At 42.5% G+C, this 23,184-nt stretch overlaps 1 protein-coding gene across 1 annotated transcript in view; it reads left to right on the top strand.

Moving 5' to 3' along the window:
* Window positions 1-23,184, top strand: part of PKD1L1 (polycystin 1 like 1, transient receptor potential channel interacting) — a 446,216-nt gene that overhangs the window by 76,619 nt on the left and 346,413 nt on the right. The window contains exons 12-13 of the mRNA XM_029587088.1: window positions 8,196-8,313; window positions 9,071-9,624. Coding sequence (XP_029442948.1) covers window positions 8,196-8,313; window positions 9,071-9,624 — 672 coding nt within the window. The remainder of the gene's footprint in view (window positions 1-8,195; window positions 8,314-9,070; window positions 9,625-23,184) is intronic.

Genomic DNA, 23,184 nt, shown 5'->3' with positions numbered 1-23,184 from the left:
AAAGATTTTTAATAGGTATTTGAACTAAGAATTAAAAGTATGTGTTATCCAGTAAAGATCAATAGGTAGAATATGCAAACCACATTTTACAAGCAATATGACTGTATAAGTTATTAATATCTAGGCTGTAAGGAACTACTATGTAGACTAACTATGGTACAAGTATTTGAGAGACAAGATATGAAATAAATCAAATAGATTTTATAAGATTATATTTTGTAACTGGATTTTGGTTGGCACTTTTATAACGTTTTATCCATTTTACATATCTAATGATATTTTATGTGCCTTGATGTAAACCGTCGTGATAGTAAATAACTTAACGACGGTATAGAAAAACTTTTTAAATAAATTGAAGCGAATTATCTAGGAGACCAGGGAAGAGTATATATGAAGAGTATAATTGAAGCGAATTATCTAGGAGACCAGGGAAGAGTATATATGAAAATAAAGCCAGGAGTGGGAAGGAGGGAGGGAGGGAAATAAACAATGGCTAGGAGGACTGGCTATCCTTTTTTAATTCTTAGCCTTAGAAAGCAGACAAAATAGCTCTCTTTCAGGTATCAATTTCAAATCTGCCCCTTTCTAACAGACAAGACACAATCTTTTGCTAATATAGAGCCCTATTACATTAAGCACAGGTAAATTACAAATAAAATTGCACTCAGCATTGGCAAAAGCTAGACAGATGCTTGGCTGCATAGGGAGAGAAAAGGTCAGCAGAAAAAGGGAAGTGATATTTCCCCTCTGTAAGTCCCTGGTGAGTCCTCACTTGGAATACTGTGTACAATTCTGGAGTCCACACCTTCACAAGGATATAAACAGGATGGGAGCACTGAGAGGAGAGGATCACCCTGCTGGTGGCTGAAGAGAATCAGTAAGAACTACTTGTGGAAATTTTAGAACTTAAAAGTTTTGGGGAGAAATAAACTATTTAAGTATAGTCTTTAGTGTGTTTATGTGTCTGTGTTAAATAGCTAGTCAGAAGGCAAGCAAGAAAGCCAGGAGTTTTGTGTGTGACTACACTAATACATTTAAAGGACCCTAATTATATGCATTCCTATTCTCATTACAACCTAAAACTTAACTAGGAACTGAACAAAATTAAGATGAAGGCAGCAACCTAGCAGGAAGGGGCGGGGGCTTCCAGTCTTTTGCAATGAATGTCACATGTATAATTTTTTCCCCACCTGTCAGAGGTTGTATGTGTGCGCATGGTTCACAGAGATCCTGTCTCTCAGAGAACGACTCCGATCTCTGGAGGCTAGAGTGGCAGACCTGGAGGAGCTGAGGCAGACAGAGAGGTATATAGATGAGACCTTCAGGGACATAGTAGCCAAGTCCTAACTCCAGTCTCGCAGCCTTGGTGCTGCTTTGGAGGAGGAAGTTCTCCTGGTCATACAGCATTAACCTGGTGCAGCAGGAAATGATCCTGTAGCAAGGACCTGCTCTCCAGGTGATGTATTGTCCTTACACACTGAGGATGTTTCTCCCAGGGTTGCTGCCCAGGAGGCAAGGATTAGGTTGGCCATTATAGCTGGTGATTTTGATTATTAGGAATGTAGATAGCTGGGTGGCTGGTGGGTATGAGGATTGCCTGGTAAAATGCCTACCTGGTACAGAGGTGACAGACCTCACTCATCACCTAGATAGGATTTTAAACAATGCTAGGAAGGAGACGGCTGTTGTGGTATATGTGGGCACCAACATAGGAAAATGTGGGAGGGAGGTTCTGGAAGTCAAATTTAGGCTCTTACATAGAAAACTGAAATCCAGAACCTCCAGGGTAGCATTCTCTGAAATGCTCCCTGTTCCACATTCAGGTCACCAGAGGCAGGCAGAGTTCCGGAGGAATGCGTGGATGAAATGGGGCAAGGAAGAGGGCTTCAGTTTTGTAAGGAACTGGGGAACCTTTTGAGGAATGGGGAGTTTTTTCCCAAGGGATGGGCTCCACCTTAACCAGGGTGGAACCAGGCTGCTAGCGCTAACCTTTAAAAAGGAGATAGATTAGCTTTTAAACTAAAGCAAAGGGGAAAGCCGTCAGTCTCTTAGCAGTGATTGGTTCAGAGGTAGGTATCTTCGAATGATACTAATGAAGCATTAGAGTTAGGGCATCCCAACAGAATTGTTCCAATAAGAAAAGTAGTCCATGTGCCCGTAATTAACGATTCAGCTGAGCTAAAAGATTCCAATTTATCCTTGACAACTGAAAAGCAGAATGTTAATACAAACAAAAAACACACTTTGAAATGTTTGTATGCTAATGCTAGAAGTCTCTAAGAAGTAAGATGGGAGAGTTAGAGTGTATAGTAGTGAATGATGACATAGTCTTAATTGGCATCTCAGGGACATGGTGGAAAGAGGATAGCCAATGGGACAGTGCTATACCAGGGTACAAATTATATTGCAATGATAAAGTGGAGCAACTTGGTGGCAGGATGGCACTTTATGTCCAGGATGGCATAGAGTCCAACAGGATAAAGATCTTGCAAAAGACTAAATGCACAATTGAATCTTTATGGGTAAAAATCCCTTAAGTGTTGGGGAAGAGTATAGTGATAGGAGTATTCCACCGTCCACCTTGCCAAAATGATTAGATGGATACTGAATGCTAAGAGAAATTAGGGAAGCTAACCAAATTGGTAGTGCAATAATAATGGGAGATTCAATTACACAAATATTGACTGGTTAATTGTAATATCAGGACATGCTAGAGAGATAAAATTCCTGGATGGAATAAATGACAATTTTATGGAGCAATTGGTTCAGAAACTGACGAAAGATGGAACAATATTAGATCTAATTCTCAGCAGAGTGCAGGATTTGGTGAGAGAGGTAATGGTGGTAGGGCCACTTGACAATTGTGATCATAATATAATCACATTTGAATTAATGACTGGAAGGGGGAAAGTAAGTAAATCCATGGCTCTAGCACTAGACTTTCAAAAGAGAAACTTTGATAAAATGAGAAAAATAGTAAAAAAAAAAAACCCCTGAAAGGTGCAGATACAAAGTTTAAGAGTGTGCAACAGGCGTGGACATTGTTAGAAAATTAACCACCTCAACCACCAAATTTTATATGATTATAGAAAGACTGTCATAATAGGCTTAATCAGTAAAGTGTATTTAAACACCTTGATAAACTTCAGCCTTATTTATAATCATGGGTCTTTTTTTAATGATTGTCCAAAAATCTTTTTTATATATTTTTTATTTGCTTGTAGACAAATTTAATCAAAAATCAACTATCATAATAACTTATCTTATATGTGAATAGTCCCATAGGTCTTTTTGCAGGTTCTACAATAACCCGATCTTCTCCCAATTATCCAACTCTTCATCAACAGGAACCACATATCTCTAACCACCGCCGACATGGGTCTGTGTTTTGAATGTCCCATTCTTCTTCAGGGCTTAATCTTTTACCCATTCAGTTGCTGCATAACTCCGATCAGGAAATGACATCATTTACTGATGAAGTCTATTATGACAGTCTCTTTATAATCATATAAAGTTTTGGGGTTGAGGTTGTTAGTGTTTGGATTTGTTTGGTTTCCACCTACTCTAATTAATATTGGGGGCGCTGGTTGTTTTATCCATTGTTAAAAAATGCCATCTTATCAGTGTAGTCCAGATGTATTCCATGTATTGGAAGAAGGATCCATCAGAAGAAAATAGGATAAAGCAGCGATTCTCAACCGGTGTGTCGTGACATATCAATGTGTCGCCAAACACCGGCAGGTGTGTCGCATCTTCTGGTGTCCACTGCCCCATTGTACTTTCCTTCTCCCTTTTTCCAGCCCTCATGGGCCAATTGGAAGCCTCCTTTCTTCCTACCCCTACTGCCCAATAGGAAGCCTCCTTCATTCTGCCTGCCCCCATGCAGGCCAATTGGAAGACTCCTCCCTTCTACCTGCCAGTGAGAGTAGGAAGAAGGGAGGAAGCTTTTGATTGGCTGTTGAGGCAGGCATCGCATAGCCCAGGGGTGGGGTGGGAGGAATGGCAATGTTGAACCCCAACAAAGCAAGGCCACCACAGGAGCTCATACCTGTGGCAGCAAAGAGAAAAACCCGACCACGATGAAACAAGGCCACCATGGGAGCTCATCCCCATGGCGGCAAAGAGGAAAAACCAACCCTGACCAAGCAAGGCCGCCACGGGAGCCCATCCCTGTGGTGGCGAAGAGGAAACCCGACCCCGGCCGAGGCCACCACGGGAGCCCATCTCCATGGTGGCGAAAAAAGAAGACCTGCTGGAGTAAAGCCGAGGCAGAATTGGAGCCCATCCCTGCAGTGAAGGAAGAAGAGATTTTTGATGAGAGTTTGTGTGTGTGGGTGTGAATAAGTGCCTGGGTGAAAGCTTGTGTGTCTGTGTCTGAATGGGTGCCTGGGTGAGAGCTTGTGTCTGAGGGTGAGAATGGGTGCCTGGGTGAGAGCTTGTGTTTGTGGGTGTGAATGGGTGCCTAAGTGAGAGCTTGTGTCTGTGGGTGTGAATGGATGCATGGGTGAGAGCTTGTGTCTGTGGGTATGAATGGATGAGAGCTTGTGTGTGTATGGGTGCCTGGATGAGAGCTTGTGTGTGGGTGTGAATGGAAGCCTGGGTGAGAACTTGTGGGTGTGAATCAGTGCCTGGGTGAGAGCATGTGTGTGACTGAGAGAGAGACTGGTCAGGGAGGTGATGTGTATCTGTGTGAGAGAGAGAGACTGGTTGGGAAGATGACTAGTGTGTGTATGTGAGAGAGAGACTGGTCAGGAAGATGACTGGTGTGACAGAGACCGTGACTGGTCGTGGGGTCTAATTGGGTGTGTGTGTTTGTGTGTAAGTCACTGATTGTGGGCGCTAAGGAAGAGGACTGTGAGGACAGAGCTTCCGCAGCCCTTGCTGCTTCTGGTGAGTGCTATTGGCCTGGAAGGGAAAGGAGTAGGAGAGTTGCTGGAGAGGGTAAATAAAGGTGGCTTTTTAAATGTATTTTTCTTGATTGACTGCCATTTTAATTATTGGGTATTATGCGATGTCTGCAGTTTTGAAATATTTTATTGATATTTGGACATGATTTAAATTTTTTTATGAGTTTTAATTGTTGGATATTATTCTGTTCAGCAGCTGTTATGTAACATTTTTAGTATAGTTTTACAGTTATTTCTGTATGGGGCTCTATAGCAGCTTGGCTTATTCTGTTTTCCCAATAGGAAATGTATTAGTGTTTAGGGCCTGGTTTAGTAGTCATATTTCTTAGATAGAGTTGTTAATGTTTGAGTGTGTTCCATAATACAGGTGTAACTTTGTGCGGGTTAGTTTGTGTGCATTATTGCAAATCCTGAGAGTCTGTTAGGTGCTATATTTCTCTTTCCATTTCTCCAGGTTCGCACTGCATGCAGTGTTGCTTTTTTGGTTTTCCATTCCAGTTTCTGCCTCCATATTTATAATTTGTGGTTAATGCCTAGGCTAAAAAAGAATTTAAAAAGAAGTTGGCCATAGAGGCAAAAAATCATAATAAAAACTTTAAAAAATATATCCAAAGCAATTAGCCTGCAAGGGAGTCATTTGCACTGTTAGATGATCGAAGGGTTAAAGGGGCACTTAGTGAAGATAAGGCCATTCCAGAAAGAATAAACAAATTCTTTGCTTCAGTGTTTACTAAAGAGGATGTTGTGGAGATACCTGTTCTGGAGACGGATTACAAGGGTAATGATTCAAATGAACTGAACCAAATCACAGTGAACCTGAAAGATGTGGTAGGCCAAACTGAAACTGAAGAGTAGTAAATCACCTCGCCCGGATGGTATACACCCCAGGGTTCTGAATGAACTCAAATTTGACATTTCAGACCTATTACAATTAATTGTAAATTATCATTAATCATCCATTGTACCTGAAGATTGGAAGGTGACCAATGTAACTCCAGTGCTGGAAAAAAATAATGAAAAACTGTTATAAAGAATAAAATCACAAAACATTTAAATAGACATGGTTTAATAGGACACAGCCAGCATGGATTTACCCAAGGGAAGTCTTGCCTCACAAATCCTCATTTTTTTGAAGGAGACATGGACAAAGGTGAACTAGTAGATGTGGACAAAGGTGAACCAGTAGATGTGGTATATTTGGATTTTCAGAAGGTGTTCAACAAAGTCCCTCATGAGAGACTTTTAAGAAAACTAAAAAATCATGCGACAGGAAGCAATATCCTTTTGTGAATTGAAAAGGGGTTAAAAGACTGGAAACAGAGAGTAGGATTAAATGGTCAGTTTTCACAGTGGAAAAAGGTAAACAGTGGAGTGCCTCAGGGATCTGTACTTATACTGGTGCTTTTCAATATATTTATAAATGATTTGGAAAGGGGTATGATGAGTGAGGCAATCAAATTTTCGGATGACACCAAATTATGCAGATTAGCTAAATCTCAAGCGGATTGTGATTAATTACAGAGGACCTTGCGAGAATGGAAGATTGGGCTTCCAAATGGCAGATGAAATTTATATGGACAAGCGCAAGTGATGCATGTAGGGAAAAATAACCCTTGCTGTAGTTACACGATGTTAGGTTCTATTTTAAGAGTTACCACCCAGGAAAGAGATCTAGGTGTTATAGAGGACAATACATTCAAATCATTGGCTCAGTGTGCTATGGCATTCAAAAATGCAAACAGATTGTATAACTTGTTGCATTTTGAATATATGACTACTAAACATAAATCTAAATCATTGCTTTCAGCTTGTTTAGCTATTTGGCAAGATTATTGGAACACTCTCTTGCCGGCCATGCGTGATTATATACTTAATTTCTGAGTTTTGATAATGTCTCGTTGATTTAGTAGGCATTACAGGTTAGGCTATCTCCTTCATTGGGGGGGGGGGAATGGGGGGATTGGGTTAGGAGAGGTCAATGTTTTTGTTTAAATTCTTCATCCAGTATCTCTGAAGTAAGAGTTGATTGCTGTATGGTTTTATTCTCTTGACTTTTTTGGTACTTTGATGGTTATTGTATTCGAAAATCAATAAAGAAATGTATGCAAAAAAACCCCAACAAAACAAACAGAATGTTAGGAATTATTAGGAAGGGAATGGCCAATAAAACGGAGGATGTCATAATCCTCTGTATCGCTCCATGGTGAGACCGCACCTTGAATACTGTGTACAATTCTGGTCACCGCATCTCAAAAAGGATGTAGCTGCACTGGAGAAAATGCAGAGAAGGGGAATCAAAATGGTAAGGGGCATGGAATGGCAGCCCTATGAGGAAAGGCTAAAGTAGTTAAGGCTGTTCAGTTTGGAGAAGAGATCACTGAGGGGGGGCTATGATAGACATCTACAAAATCATGAAAGGACTTGAAAAGTTAATGTAAACTGGTTATTTACTCTCTCAGATAATAGAAGGACCAGGGGGCACTCCATGACGTTAGCAAGTAGCTCATTTAAAATAAATAGAAGATATTTTTTTTTTCACTCAGTGCATAGTTAAGCTCTGGAATTCATTTCCAGAGGATGTGGTTACAGCAGTTAATGAAAACTAGTTTTAAAAAAGGTTTAAAAAAAGTAGTTCATAGAGGAAAAATCCATAAACTGTTATTACAGTAATTAATAAGCAATAGTAGCTTGTGATCTATCTAATGCTTGGATAATTGCCAAGTTCTTATGGCCTGGATTGGCCACTGTTGGAAATGGGATACTGGGCCTGATGGTCCCTTGGTCTGACCAGGTATGGCACGTCTTATGTTCCTATGTAGAGAGGCTTTAGAAAAAGGGTTCATCCAATGAGGATGAAAGGGGGTACACTCAGGAAATATTTCTTTACAGAGAGAGTGGTGGGTGTGTGGAACAGCCTCCCAGTGGATCTGGTGGAGACAAAAACAGTATCTGAATTCAAGAAAGCAAAGGATAAATACAGGGGATCTGTATGGTAACTACTACTAAATCTAATTTCCCCAGAAAAGTAATTAATCAAAATCTAGTGGATGTGATGTCTGAGATAAAGAGAAGTGTATTCAACCTGTTATTGATTGTTGAATTCATAATGAATTCTGTACCTGGATGTCTTATTCTTTTTCCCCCCAAGCCCTAAACTTTTGGGATCATATTAATTATAATCTAGTCAATTCAAAGTTGCCTGTTCTGTAAATGAATACTTCAGCACTAGATTGGTACCTCTGTTATTAAAAATTTTACAGGACTGTTCTTTTGTTTTGCATGTGAAAGCCAACATATTCCTTCTGTTGTAACCTGGAGTGCTAACATTTGGAAGGGCTCTAATTACATTTACCAATGGATCTATTGTGATGGAGAAAGTAATCACACCATCCCTGGGCAACCAAAGGTAAATCTATTTCTGTGTCTGTGTGTGTGTGTGTGTGTCTAGTTTTTAAAAATGTACCCAAAACGTGATGCCTTTTTATTGGACTAACATAATACATCTGTGACTGGCTTTCAAGAGCCATGCTTCCTTCATCATGAACAAATTCACTTTCCTTTACGTCTCTTTTTGTGTGTAAAGTATGTGCCTGCATGGTGATGCTCCATGAACAATTACATTTTTATATCATCAGCATGGAGTTCATTTAAAAAGAGCAACCATCTCCAAAATCACACGCCTACTTTTAAGCAGTCTTTAAAACAAGGGACCTGTCAAAACTGAATTTGAAAATCGGATTGTTATGCGGCTAACTATACACTCATACGTTTTATGTGCTGCAGAGTTAGATGCAAATTAGTTGCATGCTCTTTATATATGTACATTTTCAAAATGTAAAGTATGCTCATGTATCTAATGCTCGCTCTCAAACAACCCCCCCTCCCCCCAGAATGCCTCTTTATTTTATGCAGTCAAGGTCGTGCATTCTTTTAGGTTGCTGAAAATCCACTTACCCATATATGGCTGACTTATGTGTGCCAGCTCTTCTTTTTCTTACCTGTTAAAAGGCAACTAAGGCTTTGCAAATTTACCTCTAAAGGTCCAGCACAGTAATGCTTATGTTTTCCTTTTGAATTAAAGGAAAATGAACCATATTGCTTAAATATTCTATTTGTTGTGCTATCCAGCTGGATTCTGTCATGTATCTTTTTTTCTGTTTCAGTTAACATTGGAGATTAAGATGCCAACTATACTAACTATACTTTTAAAAGTAGAAAACCAGTTCAGTCACCTCTGGGCCAATATGACAACCGTTGCAGAATATCCCATCCTTAACGTGTCTCTGACTCCGTCTCGTGCTGCTCTTCATCAAGCCACTAGCATTGAGGTGGTAGTGGAGCCCCAACAAGAATACCTCATCATGTTAAATTTTGGAGATGGACATAGGCTCAATGCTTCATCTCAGGAATTGGCTCCCAAGACGGGGTGTTTGCACTATGCTCTTCGTTGCTCTGTGTTCATGATTCAGCACACCTACCCAACTGTGGCACACTACAGTGTGTCAGTGGTGATTTCCAATGCTGTGGGCAGCTGGACACAGATTGCAGAAGCAGTTGTAGAAGAGTCAGTTACAGGCATCCAGGTGACAGTGATCACCCCCTCTGTCATTAAGCTGGGCGATTACATCAATGCAACTGTTTCTGTGCAGTTGGGTACAGAAGTGTCATTCCTGTGGGAAATGTCTTCTTCCTATGCAAACTATACTTTGTCTGGAAAGTAAGTAGAACTTTTTATGTTTAATGATTCTATCTTAAATGTATAGAACTCCTCAAACATGACCATAAAGGTGACTGTGATTGTGATAGGGCATGGCATATCCATGAACTTATTAATTCCAGGTTAAGTGTCCTCTTTTATCTTAAATATGATAATTCATTTTTGCAATTAGAAATTTTTATTGAATGTTTGTATAGAAATAGTACAATAAATTAAAATACAAATGGACATCCATAATTCTCATAATATACCCCAACCCTACTCACCCATAAACACGTAGAGCATCAATAGAACAAAAACCAAAAACCATACTGCACATTCCCAAAAGTTGTACAGTTAGAGTTGACACAGGATAACATTCAAAGAAGTCACCTTGAGAACAGACATCTAAATAGAAACTAAGAATAAATTTTACTAAAATAAAAGAAAATGAAAGCACCATAAAAAAACCCATCTGATTATACAGATATTATGGAGCACCCAAACCTTGCAACCATTGCCACATATCCAAAGGATCCCAAATTTTCTTAAAGGAAATTAAGCGGCTTTGATGGAGAGCTGTGGGATAACCTAGATGATAGTATTTATATAAACAAGATATTACAGTCTGAAAAGAGGGTGCCTCAGAGTGTTTCCAAAAAAAAGCTATCTTAGACCTAGCTGCTATAAAAATTTGTTGGCACAATCGTTGATGATGTATAGCAATACCTTCAACCGGCTTCCCAAGCAGAATATAACTAGCGTCATATACATCCCCCACCTCCACGTTAGTCAATGTCCAAGCAGCAATTTGTTGCCAAAAGGGCACAATAATTTCGCAATGCCACCATATATGCATAAAAGTGCCCACAGCTCCACAATTCCTCCAGCACAAATCACTCACCAACAGGTATATGCGATGGAGCCGAACAGGGATGCCAGCAGAATATCAATTTATAACAATTTTCCTGAAGGCTAGCAGATATGGAACATTTACTAGCACAGGAAAAAATTGAATCCCAGTCTTCAAAACTCAAAGTGTCCCCCAAATCCACCTCCCATGTATGCATATATGAGAATTTATCAGACATGTGCCCATTAAGCAGGTAATGTGCTTTAGAAACTAAGGGGGTGATTTTCCAAAGCGATCGCATGCGAAAAGGGACTTTTCGTGTGCGATCACTAAATGGGGGCGGCGTCAAGACCAGAACAGGAGGAGTCGGGGCGGCACTGGGGCGGACGCCATGAAGACATCGCAGACAGCGAAAAGGTAAGAACCTATTTTGCTGCCAATTTCACGCCAATAGCACAACCTTTTATGATGGCGCTATTGGGTGCCGGCTTTCATAGGCACGCCCCCCCCCATACCGCGCGATTCAAAGAGCCCGGTGGTATTAGTGAATCTAGGCCTAAGCCTTGTATCTTATCAACTTGGCTACAGAACTAACGATTTCTGTTGTGCCATAAAAAAATGCCTAATTTGAGCATATTCCAAAAAGTTTAGCTTCTGCATGTGATACTTAGCAGACATATCATTGGGTAGCATAAGTGCACCATTACAGAGAAAATGCTCTGCTCGTCATACTCCTTCCAATTATCAAATACTATAGAGTGCGAACACATAGGAAATGTTATGTTATGGAAAAGGTGAAAGATTTACAATTACATTTATTGTATTTATAAACCATCTAACACTAAAAAGGCCTAGGCAATGAACAAACACAATTTAAATCAAAAGTAATAGCAAACAACATAATTTAAAATCAAAATAATAATGTGTTGCATAAAAACAAAATAAATATAAAAAAAATAAAAACAGTAACTTGGAAATATAAAATTAATATGAATAATAATCAAATAGGTAAAATGGTAGGGTAAAATTAATCGTAAGCTAGAGGTAAAAATAGGAACTATTACCTACCAATTTAGACTTCCACTGAGACCACACTCGCAATTTCGTTTGTAAGGCTAATGGAATACACCTTAAAGGACGCCAGGTGGAGCGAGGTTGCCACGGAAGTGCAGATAGAAGCATCAAACCAATCGGCCTGTTCAAGTAAAATCTACTGCTTTATGGCACAAGATCTGTGAAAATCAAAGAAGTACTCAGCGCTGGGAGGCCGTGAAATACCACACTAAATTGGGAACCCCTAAACTACCCTGCTTTTTGGACTGGAATAATAACACTCTGGAAACCCTCAGTGGCTGCCTTTTCCAAATAAAATGAAAAATCTTCTTCTGCCAGGAACACAGAATCGCAGCAGACAGATGTATGGGTAATGTTAAAAACAAATAAATAAATCTCGGAAGAACATTCATTTTGATTATAGCTATGCAACTTAGCCATGAAAAGTGCTCCCTATCCCACTTTCCCAAGTCTTTATCTATAGTCTTTACCAATGGCAAAGAGAACAAATCAGCCAGACTGGAGCCAATATAAACCTCTAAATATTTTAAAGAAAGCTTAGCCCATCTAATGGAAATACTTGACGAAGGGTGAGAACAGTAGGCCCATCTAAATTAACATTCAAGATTTCAGACTTTTGAAAATTAACTTTAAATCCAGAAACCACACTAAATCGGGTCAGTTCACTCGAAACAGCCTCTAACGAAGAATAGGAATTGGTAAGGGTAAAAAGAATATCATTAACAAATAAAGATTGCATGAACTCCAGTTCACCTAAACCAACCCCATTAATCTTATCAGAAAGATGTACCTTATAGAGATGTGAATCGTGTGCCAGATCGTCTTAACGATCAGATTCGGCTGCGGGGGGGCTCGAATCTGATCGTTAAGATATGTGAATTGGAATCGTTTCCGATTCCAATTCACATTTTTTTAGGAGGCCCGCACCGCAAAAAAAAACCAAAACAAAACACATCCGACCCTTTAAATCGACCTCCCGACCTGACCCATCGCTAATTATTTTTTTACGGAGGCCCGCGCCGCCAAAAAAAAACAAAAAACCCATCCGACCATTTAAATCAACCCCCCCCCTCCCGACCCGACCCGACCCATCGCTTTTTTTTTTACGGAGGCCCGCGCCACAAAAAAAAAAAAAACAAAACCCATCCGACCCTTTAAATTGACCCCCCCCTCCCGACCCCCCCCAAAACCTTTTAAAGTTACCTGGTGGTCCAGGGGGGCCTCGGGAGACCTCGGGGAGAGGAGAGATCCAGTGGGGCCTCGGGGAAAGATTTCCCAGGCATCACCTGTTCTAAAAAAAAAAAAAAAAATGGCGCCAATGCCCCTTTGCCCTTACCATGTGACAGGGTATCCGTGCCATTGGCCAGGCCCCTGTCACATGGTAGGAGCACTGGATGGCCGGCGCCATCTTTAAAGATGGCGCCGGCCATCTTTACTCATCAGCCCATAGTATAATATGGGCTGATGAGTAAAGATGGCCAGCGCCATCTTTAAACATGGCGCCGGCCATCAGCCCATAGTATAATATGGGCTGATGAGTAAAGATGGCGCTGGACATCCAGTGCTCCTACCATGTGACAGGGGCCGGCCAATGGCACGGATACCCTGTCACATGGTAAGGGCAAAGGGGCATCGGCACCATTTTTTATTTTTTTTTAGAACAGCTGATGCCTGGGAAATCTTTCCCCGAGGCCCCCTGGATCTCTCCTCTCCCCGAGGCCCCCCTGGCTCTCTCCCCAAGGCCCCCCGAGGACCCCCTGGACCACCAGGTAACTTTAAAAGGTTTTGGGGGGGTCGATTTAAAGGGTCGGATGGGTTTTTTTTTTTCTTGCGGCGCGGGCCTCCGTAAAAAAAAAATAGCGATCGGTCGGGTCGGGTCGATTTAAGGGGTCGGATGGGTTTTTTTGGGTTTTTTTGCGGCGCGGGCCTCCGTAAAAAAAATAATTAGCGATGGGTCGGGGTCGGGAGGGGGGGGTCGATTTAAAGGGTCAGATGGGGGTTGTTTTTTTTTTTGCGGCGCGGGCCTCTGTAAAAAAAAAATAGCGATGGGTCGGGTCGATTTAAAGGGTCAGGGTGGGTTTAGGGGCTTTTTTTGTGTGCCCTATTTAACGATACAATACAAATGCCCCTGACGATAAATCATGGGCATTTGTATTGTATCGTGCACTCTAACGATTTTGGACGATTTTAAAATTATCTGACGATAATTTTAATCGTTCAAAAACGATTCACATCCCTAGTACCTTATTAGTGAAAGGTTCCAGAAAAAAGGCAAACAATAAAGGGGACAGAGGGCACCCTTCTCTCGTACCACGGCCTATTGTAAAGTCATCCCCATAGCCCCCATTAACCTTCTTCAACCTAGCTTTTGGCGAATCATACAGTTTCTTAATCCACTGAGGGACAAAAGGGCCAAACTGCCTTTTTTCCAGCTTCTTGAACAAAAAGGACCAGTGAACCATATCAAATGCTTTCTCTGCATCGATAGACAGCAATATGGTTGGAACATTTTCTTTATGCACCCATCATAACAGATCAACAAGTTCATGAACATTATCTGCTGCTGTTCTATTGGGGATGAAGCCTACCTGATCATATTGCACTAGGTTAGGTAGAATTCTGTTCAAACATTCAGCCAAAACCCTGGCTAAGATTTTAAGGTCTAAATTGATAAGGGAGATCGGTCAGTAAGATCCGCAAAGGGCAGTGTCCCAGATTTTGCAATAACCAATATCCCAGCCACATTAGAATTAACTGCTAAAGAACCCCCTTCCTGAAGAAAATTAAACATGTCAGTTAATGGGGCAGCTAAAATATAGAAAAAGATTTGTAATAATCGCTAGAAAGTCCATCTAACCCCAGAGATTTTCCCACCTTCAAAGACGACTTAACCTATAATACCTCAGCAGTGCTAATAGATTTGTCCAAAAGCTCTGTTGTTCAGGAGAGAGACAGGAAAGTGAGATGGAGAATAAATACAAATCTATATCATCATCAGCTATGGCTGTTGCGATGTTGCCTGCAGCCGGAGCTACGGGCAGCCTCTTACCTGGTCTCCACCAGCATGCCTGACGCCATGTTTCGACCTTGCGGCCCAGAGGCCGCCGTTTTCCCATGACCCAGAGGCTGCCGTCATGCTGGCTTCTCCTCTCGACATCTGCAGCAGGGCCGCTGTCCGTGGTCCTGCAGTCTTCCTCTTCCCTCTTCCTCCTAGGGGTGAGGCCGCGTCTCTCATCAGGATTTAAAAGGCCAGTAGGGAGTGGTCCCTCTGGCTCCACCTGGACTCCTCCCTGGGTGTCTCCTCTTCTCCAGCCTTACTTAAGGGCCCAACTTCCACTCCAGCTTTGCCTTTGCTAAGAGTTGGTCCTTCCTGGACTTCCTGCTCTCCACTCCTGCTTGGCGTTCTTCTTCATGGGATCCCTCGTCATAGTCCTTGGTCTCTTGTCTCATCTCTTGTCTTCATCCTGGTCGTCCTGCTGTCTTCGCATCCTGATGTCTTCACGTCCTGAGGTTCTTCATCTAAGTTCCTGAGGCTCTGTCATCCCATCCCTGCGTGGTCCGCGACTAGCCTGGCTGGGTTGGTAGGATGCACAGTGGCCCAATGGTCCACGACCACCCCCACTAGGGTGTGTAGGGCACTGGCGGGATTCCTCCATCCCACAGGGCCGAAGATCCTCCTCATCTGTCATGTCCTGATGTCCTCATCTCGTTCTGGGTTCCGATTGAACCCTAGTGGCCGTCTTCAGCCCAATCTCTGGATTCCCCCCTGTTGCGTCTTCCACGCTGGGTTGGAGGATTCATCCTCCATCGACTGACCTATCAGGTGCGTCGATCACGCTGGGTCCCAAGGCTCCGTTCAGGATGTCGCTGCTTGGAGTTTGGCTGGATTCCTTCATCCTCCTGTTCAGATGTCCGTCTGCTGCGCCTGGATTCCTTGTGGGGCCATTGTCCATCCTGTGCTTGTTGCTGCTCTTCAGTGAGTGTCTGCCAGCGGCTGGAGGCCCTTTGCTCTCCTGGAGTTCCAGACTTTTATCTTGTTTGATTTTAACCTGTCCTCGTCATTGTCACTCCCTGTGTCTTTGTCAGTTCCGCTGTCTTCAGCATCCACGTTTCAAGTCCTCAACCACCTGTGCCTCATGTCTGGCCTGCCGCCTCTGCCGTTACCCAGTGGCAGGCCGAAAGGGCTTGGAGTGGTCGGAGGACTACTCAGAGGCCAACCTTGTGTGGTTGGTCTCACCGAGGTTGGCATGTCGGCAGTGGCCTGGTCTTGCTCCATTCCCAGATGAGGTCCTTATCATTGCAAGGGCACACACACCTCGTCCCGCAATGGGGAGCACCCCCTAGTGCTCCCTCCCCTCACAGTGCAACTATGGCATTATCTGTGGTATAGAGATTTGTGTAAAACTGCGTGAAGCAATGCTGAATATCTGTCGATTGCGTAACCATTTCCCCCTGCGCATTTTTAACTTTAGCCATAGAGCTCTGCATATGAAGAGCTTTCAGACGTCTTGCCAAGTATTATCCCACCTTATTCCCATCCCCAAAATGCTCCTGTTTAGTTAGCTCTAGATTATGGACCACTAAAGCATCATCAAGTGATTGTAACTGTAACCGAGCCTCCAACAGTTTCCGATATATGGAATTGGATTGGGTCTGCATATGGGCGCGAGATAGCCATGTAATCTCATTGAACAATTTAAATCATTTAAGGTCTTTTTCCTTTTTACAGTAAGAAGCCTGAGATATTAAAAGTCCTTGTACTACAGCTTTAGAGCAATCCCAAATCATAGCCTGTGAATTGGGTACATGGGCCTGAAATTGAAAATACTCCTGTAGCTGCTCACTGAGCGATTTAAGAAATGCATCATCTTTCAGCAAACTTTCATTAAGGCGCCAAGAGCACCGACCACAATACAGATCCTGAAAAGAAACATCCACCCATACGGGTGCAAGGTCAGACCAGCTAATCTTCCCTATGCCAACTCTCGTAACCCAGTTTTGCAACAACTTATCTGTGAGAAAATAGTCAATGCGGGAGTATGATCCATGGGATGATGAAAAAAAGGTGTAAACATGAGAAGTATGGTACCTCTGTCTCCAAATATCAACTAAACCCGTCCAGATATTTTAGAGGCAGAATGCTGTGAGTTATCTAAAGTGGAATGTTTACGAGGTTCAAGTCCTCTCCCAAGAGAAGTATCCCCTCCGCATAGGAGAGTAAAATATCATCTATCACTTTCAGAAAGGAACACTAGTCAGTGTTAGGGGAATATAAATTAATTAAAGTAAGTATCTCTCTGCCCATTCTAACGTTTAGTAAAAGAAACCTGCCTTGCGAGTCAGGGAGTTGAAAGATTACCTCATGTGTAAAAGAATTAGAAATTGAAATGGCCACCCCAGTATATTTCGCCCCTACAGTGCTAGCAGCCAGAAACTGGTGTGGGTAATCCTTATGGAATAGGAGATGCTCATGCCTTTTCCTTAGGTGAGTCTCCTGCAAAAATGCAATAGAGGCTCTATTAGTAGTTAACTCATGAAATAAAAACTGGCGCTTCTGAAATGTATTCAGATTTTTAACATTAATAGAAAGGATCGGGCTGGCATTGAAAATATATATATAAACCAGAACACCTGAATCTTTATCAAAGCTCTCAAGTGGCCTTTACAAAAAATTCCCGGCTGCAATGTATGTGCAGAATAGTGTATGAAAAATGTTCAACACCCTCCCACAAAAATCCCCCCCATCCAATCAACGATCCACCTGTCCTCCACAGCAAATCTGACCAATCATGAGGGACTATAGTGACAAAACAAAGAAGGATGGAAGCCAACCCCCCTGAATGCCCAGTCAAAACAATAGACAAAGAATTATCAATAATAAATTTCCATTATGTAAACTAGAAAAAAAACCCAATAAAGAAACATTGCTAAATTGACCTTCAGTTCCAGTAGCTCGTTAGAACTATAAAACAGAAAGGAGTAACCGCTAGCCTGGCAATACAGCAAAGTACAAAACAGAAGACAAAAAATCAGTTGCCCTCCTAAGCCCTGATCAGACAATGCTGAGCATGAATCTTCCGTCTGCCAGTGCAGCCTCCGACCACCCTTTGCAGCACATTGCCATCTCGGATGAGTGTCTGTTTTAGGTGCACTGGCTGCCATCTTAGGCATGCTGAGGCTGATAGGTACGCTCAACTGTTTGAAGGCTTCCACAGCATCTGGAATAGATTTTACTTGGAAGGTAACTCCTTTAATTGTGAAAAGCAACCCAAAAGGGAAAGTTCATCAATAACGGACTTGTTCAGTGCACAGAGTCCGAGTTATGTCTCTCATCTCATAATGCTTATGCAGAGTGGTTGACGCCAGATCTTGAAAGACAGCAATAGAATGACCTTCCCAATTCAACTCATGTTGCTTCCTTGCTGCCTTAAAAATTGAGGGATTTTTGCGTGAAACTATGGAAACATAAAACAATGTCTCTGGCTCTATTGTCAGGCTTTGGGCTGAGCGCCATATAAGCGTGCTCTATTTTCACAGGGGAAACTGAATAAGCAATAACTTCCTTAGCAGTAAGTAGAAAAGTATAAATCTTCAGAGCCACATCCAGTGGGTCCTTGTATGCTTCAGTTTCAGGCATTCCCCCCCACCGATCCGTAAATTACATCGCCGAGAGCAATTTTCAAGACCCTCCAGTTTTTCAGTGAGGAGTGTGTTCTTCTTCTGTATAAGCTGTTGATGTGCCTCCAAATTATTAATGGCATCAGCGTGGCCTTCTACCTGAATATCCATCTCATCGACGCGAGAGCCCATAGCCGCTAGGTCCTTTCTTACCTCCGCAATGGATTCGAAGAGGTCTTTTTTATTTTGTTTCATGTCAGCCCGCAGTTCTAAAAACCAGCAGCATAGTTCATCCCTAGTTGGTAAATCAATGGAGCTTGAGCTTAGGGAGGAAGTCGGCGTTGCATTTTCCAGTGTGAGAGCTCTAGCGTTATCCACAGTCAGGGAGGTTGGAGGCATGCTTACTGAATTAAAATTGTTTTCGGTCTGTAGTCTTATGTTTGGCTGCCATCCCAAGATTTTAGCAAACAATAAAGCAGTTGTGAGTAGCAAATAGCCAGTAAAAAGCAATATTATAAGATGGATTTAGCGTTCGGGGGTGAGGAGCTTCCGATTTATACATCCATCTTGGCTGGCCATGAAATAGCGCCGCCCCAAATATGATAATTCTAAGTAAGATTAGGAACTGTGAGTTCCCTTTTCTGTCTTGCAGAGAAGACAAACCCAATTGAATAAATCTGTATTTTTTGTCCAGGCAGGGGACAGGGTTTCTTCAGTATTTATATTGCCCTTCCAATTCAGTCCATTGGTGCTTTGCTTATTGTTCCTTGAAAGCCTTGGCATCATTGATTATTCTGTTTGGAGTGGGAGAAGTCTAAGAATAGGGAAATATTTTATATTGAAGAGATACTTTCATAGTTAAAAGTCTCCAAAAGATCAGTCTTCTTGTTCTCATGGTATTTATTGTCACTTATTTAGCTCTGCATTCCAAGTCTTTTAGCTTTCTTTCTGATTTTGTTAAACTATTATAATGAACTGTCATGGTCCAGCAGGCTAACAGGGATCACTCACACAGGAGCTGCACAGGACTGCAGGGCTGAGCTGGTGCTGATCTTCTGACTAGTCATGTTGAGCCCTTGGGTTTTGGGGGCTGGTAGGACTTGTCTCCAGAACACCTGAATCCTTATCAAAGCTCTCAAGTGGCCTTTACAAAAAAATTCCCGGCTACAATGATTGTACAGAATAGTGTATGAAAAATGTGCAACACCCCCCCACACTGGGAGTGCTTCTGCAGGATTGGAGCTGGGTACCTTTGGGTAGGCGTTAATTTCTTAAAGTAAAATGTGCGACTTGGCTGCACATTTTACTTTCTGTATCGCAGGGAATACCTAATAGGGCCCTCAACATGCATTTGCATGTTGAGGGCCCTATTAGGTACCGCGGGTTGGACACGCGTTTTCCGCCCCTTACTGAATAAGGGGTAAGGGAAAACGCGCGTCCAAGAGCATGTTAACAGTGCGCTTCGTCGGAGCGCACTGTACTGTATCGGCCTGTAAGTTAGTCAGCCAGAGTGACTCACTGCTCTCTTGATTATCAAATGTTGGTACCTAATCAAACCAAATCACACTACCTCAACACCTTTCCAAGGTGAGTAACCGAACTGAACTTTTCAACCTTTTTACTTAGGTATACACTGCTCCTAGCTTATTTCTAGCTTCTGGCTACTTTTTTATTTTTTAAATACAAACACTCAGTTCTGCTTACTAGTTGCCTTACAGACTTTTAAAAATAAACACACTAACTACTACTTACCAGCTGCCTTACTGACTGACATTTAAAAATACAAACAGTCTAACTTGTTTATTTGCTGCCTTACTATTAAAAGCACAAACACACAAACACACAAAATAATATTCCCAAATAGTTAACTTTGCCTCAGTACTTTTGAAAAAGACAATGTCCCATGTAAAAACTTACTGATTCCTTTCAGCCACCAGCAAGGTGATCCTCTCCAGTTGTTAAACAGTCCAGATGTGACAGGTAAGAATTCTGTGGCCAGCAGAACGGATTGTCGATAAGGTCAATACTGTATGGGGTGAATTCTCGAACAGTTCAGTGTGAAAAGTTGGAAGTTAACATGTTCAAGTAGCTTGTAACGGTGCAAACAGTATTTTGTGAAAACCAGAAGTATGCGCGTCCTGGCAGTGTCCTGCATAAATTTGAAAGGGAAAAGAAAAGGGCAGTTTAGGAGTTCAGGAATGGGGTTTGGAAGTTCCTGGTAAACAACAGGGAGGTGATTTTCAAAAGGATTTTCACTCGTAAAACTGGATGGTCAGGATGAACTGGTGAGGCATCAGCCAACTGCTGATTCCAAGTACGCACACAAGTAAGTATTTTCCCAAGTGGGGCACAAGTACACTTTATAAAATACCTGCCTCTACATTTAGCTCTGGGATTTTACATGCCTGTCACAATTATTATGCACATAAAGGGGCAGATATTCAAAGGCTACGTGCGTAACCTGAGAAAATCTGCCCCTGTGCGCGCTGAGCCTATTTCGCATAAGTTTGGTGGCGTGCACAGCCCCGGGACGCGCGAATGTCCCGGGGCTTCGAAAAAGGCGCGTTCCAGGGGCAGGGCCGCAATTTCGGAGCGGCCTTGGAGGGAACGGAGGAAGCCTGCGCGGCTCAGCGTGCGCAAGTTGCACAATTATGCACCCCCATGCATGTGCCAACCCTGGATTTTATAACATGCGCGCGGCAGCGCAAGCATGGTATAAAATCGGGTGTAAATTTGTTCGCGCCGGGTTGCGCGAAGAAATCTACGCCCGCGCGCAGGTTTGAAGATCTGCCCCAAAATGTATGCGTGTACTTTTATAAAATAAGTACAGAAAGAAAGCAGATGCTGGCATTACAAAAATATGTGTGTACTCACATATGTGTACATAGTTTTGGGAACAGAGATGTGATATTTTATAAACTGTGCAGCTCTGGCTATAACTTTAGATGCACTAACTTACCTGCGCATGCACTGACTAGCACACACTATTGAAAATTACCCTCCCGGGGGCGCTCCTGAGCAGCGCACAAGATGGCCGCCCACACCTAAAGCTCCGTGCACCCTCGCTCCCAAAAGCTCTTTTTGGTCGAATTCTAATTCTTTTTTCTCTGCTACCGAGGGACCAATTTTTCTCTGAACATGGCAGCGACTAAAACGGGGAAGATTGAAGCAGCATTCGCTTCTGCTGCAGGCACAAAGAGACAGAAACAAGATCCCCCCACGCCGGACAAGATCAATCCGGGGAAAAATATGGCGTCGGCAGAGTTGGTCTTAGCGGAACTCAAGCAAATGAAGGACATGCTACAACTTAATGTTGAAAACACTACTGCGATTCGCACAGACCTGCAAACCTTATCTGCCCGGATGGATGGATTTCAATTGCGCTTAGACGACACAGAAACGCAAGTATCCTCTTTGCTCCTTACAACCGCATCTCTCCCGGAACTCACAAAAACTGTGGCGCAGCTCCAAACGGATGTGGAAGAATTATCTAATAGAAATCGCCGCAACAATATTAGAATATTAGGGATTCCGGAGGGAGCAGAAGGTACCGATCTCATGTTTTTTTTGGGGACCCTGATTCCCACCTGCTTGCAATTAACCTTTGAGCAACCACTAGAGCTGGAACGGGCCCACCATATACCTTCTAGGCTCGTGAGGCACTCTAAGTTCCCGAGACCTATCATCTTCAAAGTCTTGCGGTATCCACAGGTTTTGCAGATTTTTGCTGCGGCTCGCGCTAAAGCCCCAATTACATATCAAGGGCAATCCATTTTGTTTATCCCTGACTTGGCCAAAACTACCGCTCACCGGCGCAAAGCCTTACTGAGTTTGAGGCCACGTTTACAAGCCTTGGGGGCACGATATGGCTTACTGTATCCTGCTCAAATGAGGGTCACCCTAAATAATAAAACTCAACTTTTTCAGGATCCACAAGTCCTGGAGGAATTTTTATCTTCTTCTGATTTTGCAGCTTCTATGGTGACCTGAATGTCGTTTTGTTTTTGCCAGCTCCCTTAAAGTCTCCTTTGGACTACAGGTATAACAGGGTACCTGCTTACTCAGTTTGCTGGCCTAATAGTGTGCCTGCTGCCCGTATGATAAGCGATGTTTTTGTTCCCTTTGTGATCCCTATATTTGCGCGGAATCATGTTTTGGGAGCGAGGGATGTGGGCGTCACCCTGGCCTGCCTTGAGGCCCGTTTTACTTTCTACGTGAAGCCAGTGTGAATTAACACTGTCCTCTCTATTTTTGCCTCAGTACATTCCTACGGTATTGATGGACCGATTTGTGTACTTATTTTTTTTTTCTCTTGTCTTTTACTCTCTCCGCACCTGGGAAATCGCTTTTGCACTCTTTTATATATACTCAAATGTATACCGGTTGCTTAAGTACATTATGTGGCTGGCCTGTCTATTATCTATGCGCTAATGGCGACTAGTATTCAGTCTTTCAAAATAGTTTCCTTGAACGTCAACGGTTTTTCCCATCCAATTAAGAGAAGGAAGATTCTTACATATCTTCAGTCCCTCAAAACGGACATAGCGCTTTTACAGGAATCTCATCTCTCCGCAACTGAGGCATTAAAGCTTAAACAACAGTGGGTAGGACACGTATACTTCAGTGCAGCGGTCAAGAAAAAAAGAGGCACTGTTATCCTTCTCCATAAAGCCTTAACAGCGGTGGTTTCAGATCAATTGGCGGATCCAGATGGCAGGTGGAATTTGATACGCCTAACTATCCAGAATGAACAATTTACTATCCTCAATATTTACGCCCCAAACCTTGATACACCACAATTTTTTCAGGAAGTCTTTGTGAACCTGCTTCAGTTAGACTCTACATCGTACATCATAGGAGGTGACTTTAATCAACCGTTGGATCCTATTCTAGACAAACAGTCCGCTGTTAAACTTACTACTTCCAAATCCACCAAAACTTTGCAACATCTTATCTCCACATATGGCTTGGTGGATCCTTGGCGATTGCATAACCCTACTGGGAAAGATTTCACCTTCTTCTCCACCCCTCATTCT

The sequence above is a fragment of the Rhinatrema bivittatum genome, chromosome 2 (assembly GCF_901001135.1).
Source record: "Rhinatrema bivittatum chromosome 2, aRhiBiv1.1, whole genome shotgun sequence".
Taxonomy (NCBI): domain Eukaryota; kingdom Metazoa; phylum Chordata; class Amphibia; order Gymnophiona; family Rhinatrematidae; genus Rhinatrema; species Rhinatrema bivittatum.
The sequence above is the reverse complement of the archived record's forward strand: the minus strand, read 5'-3'. Positions and strand labels throughout refer to the sequence as shown.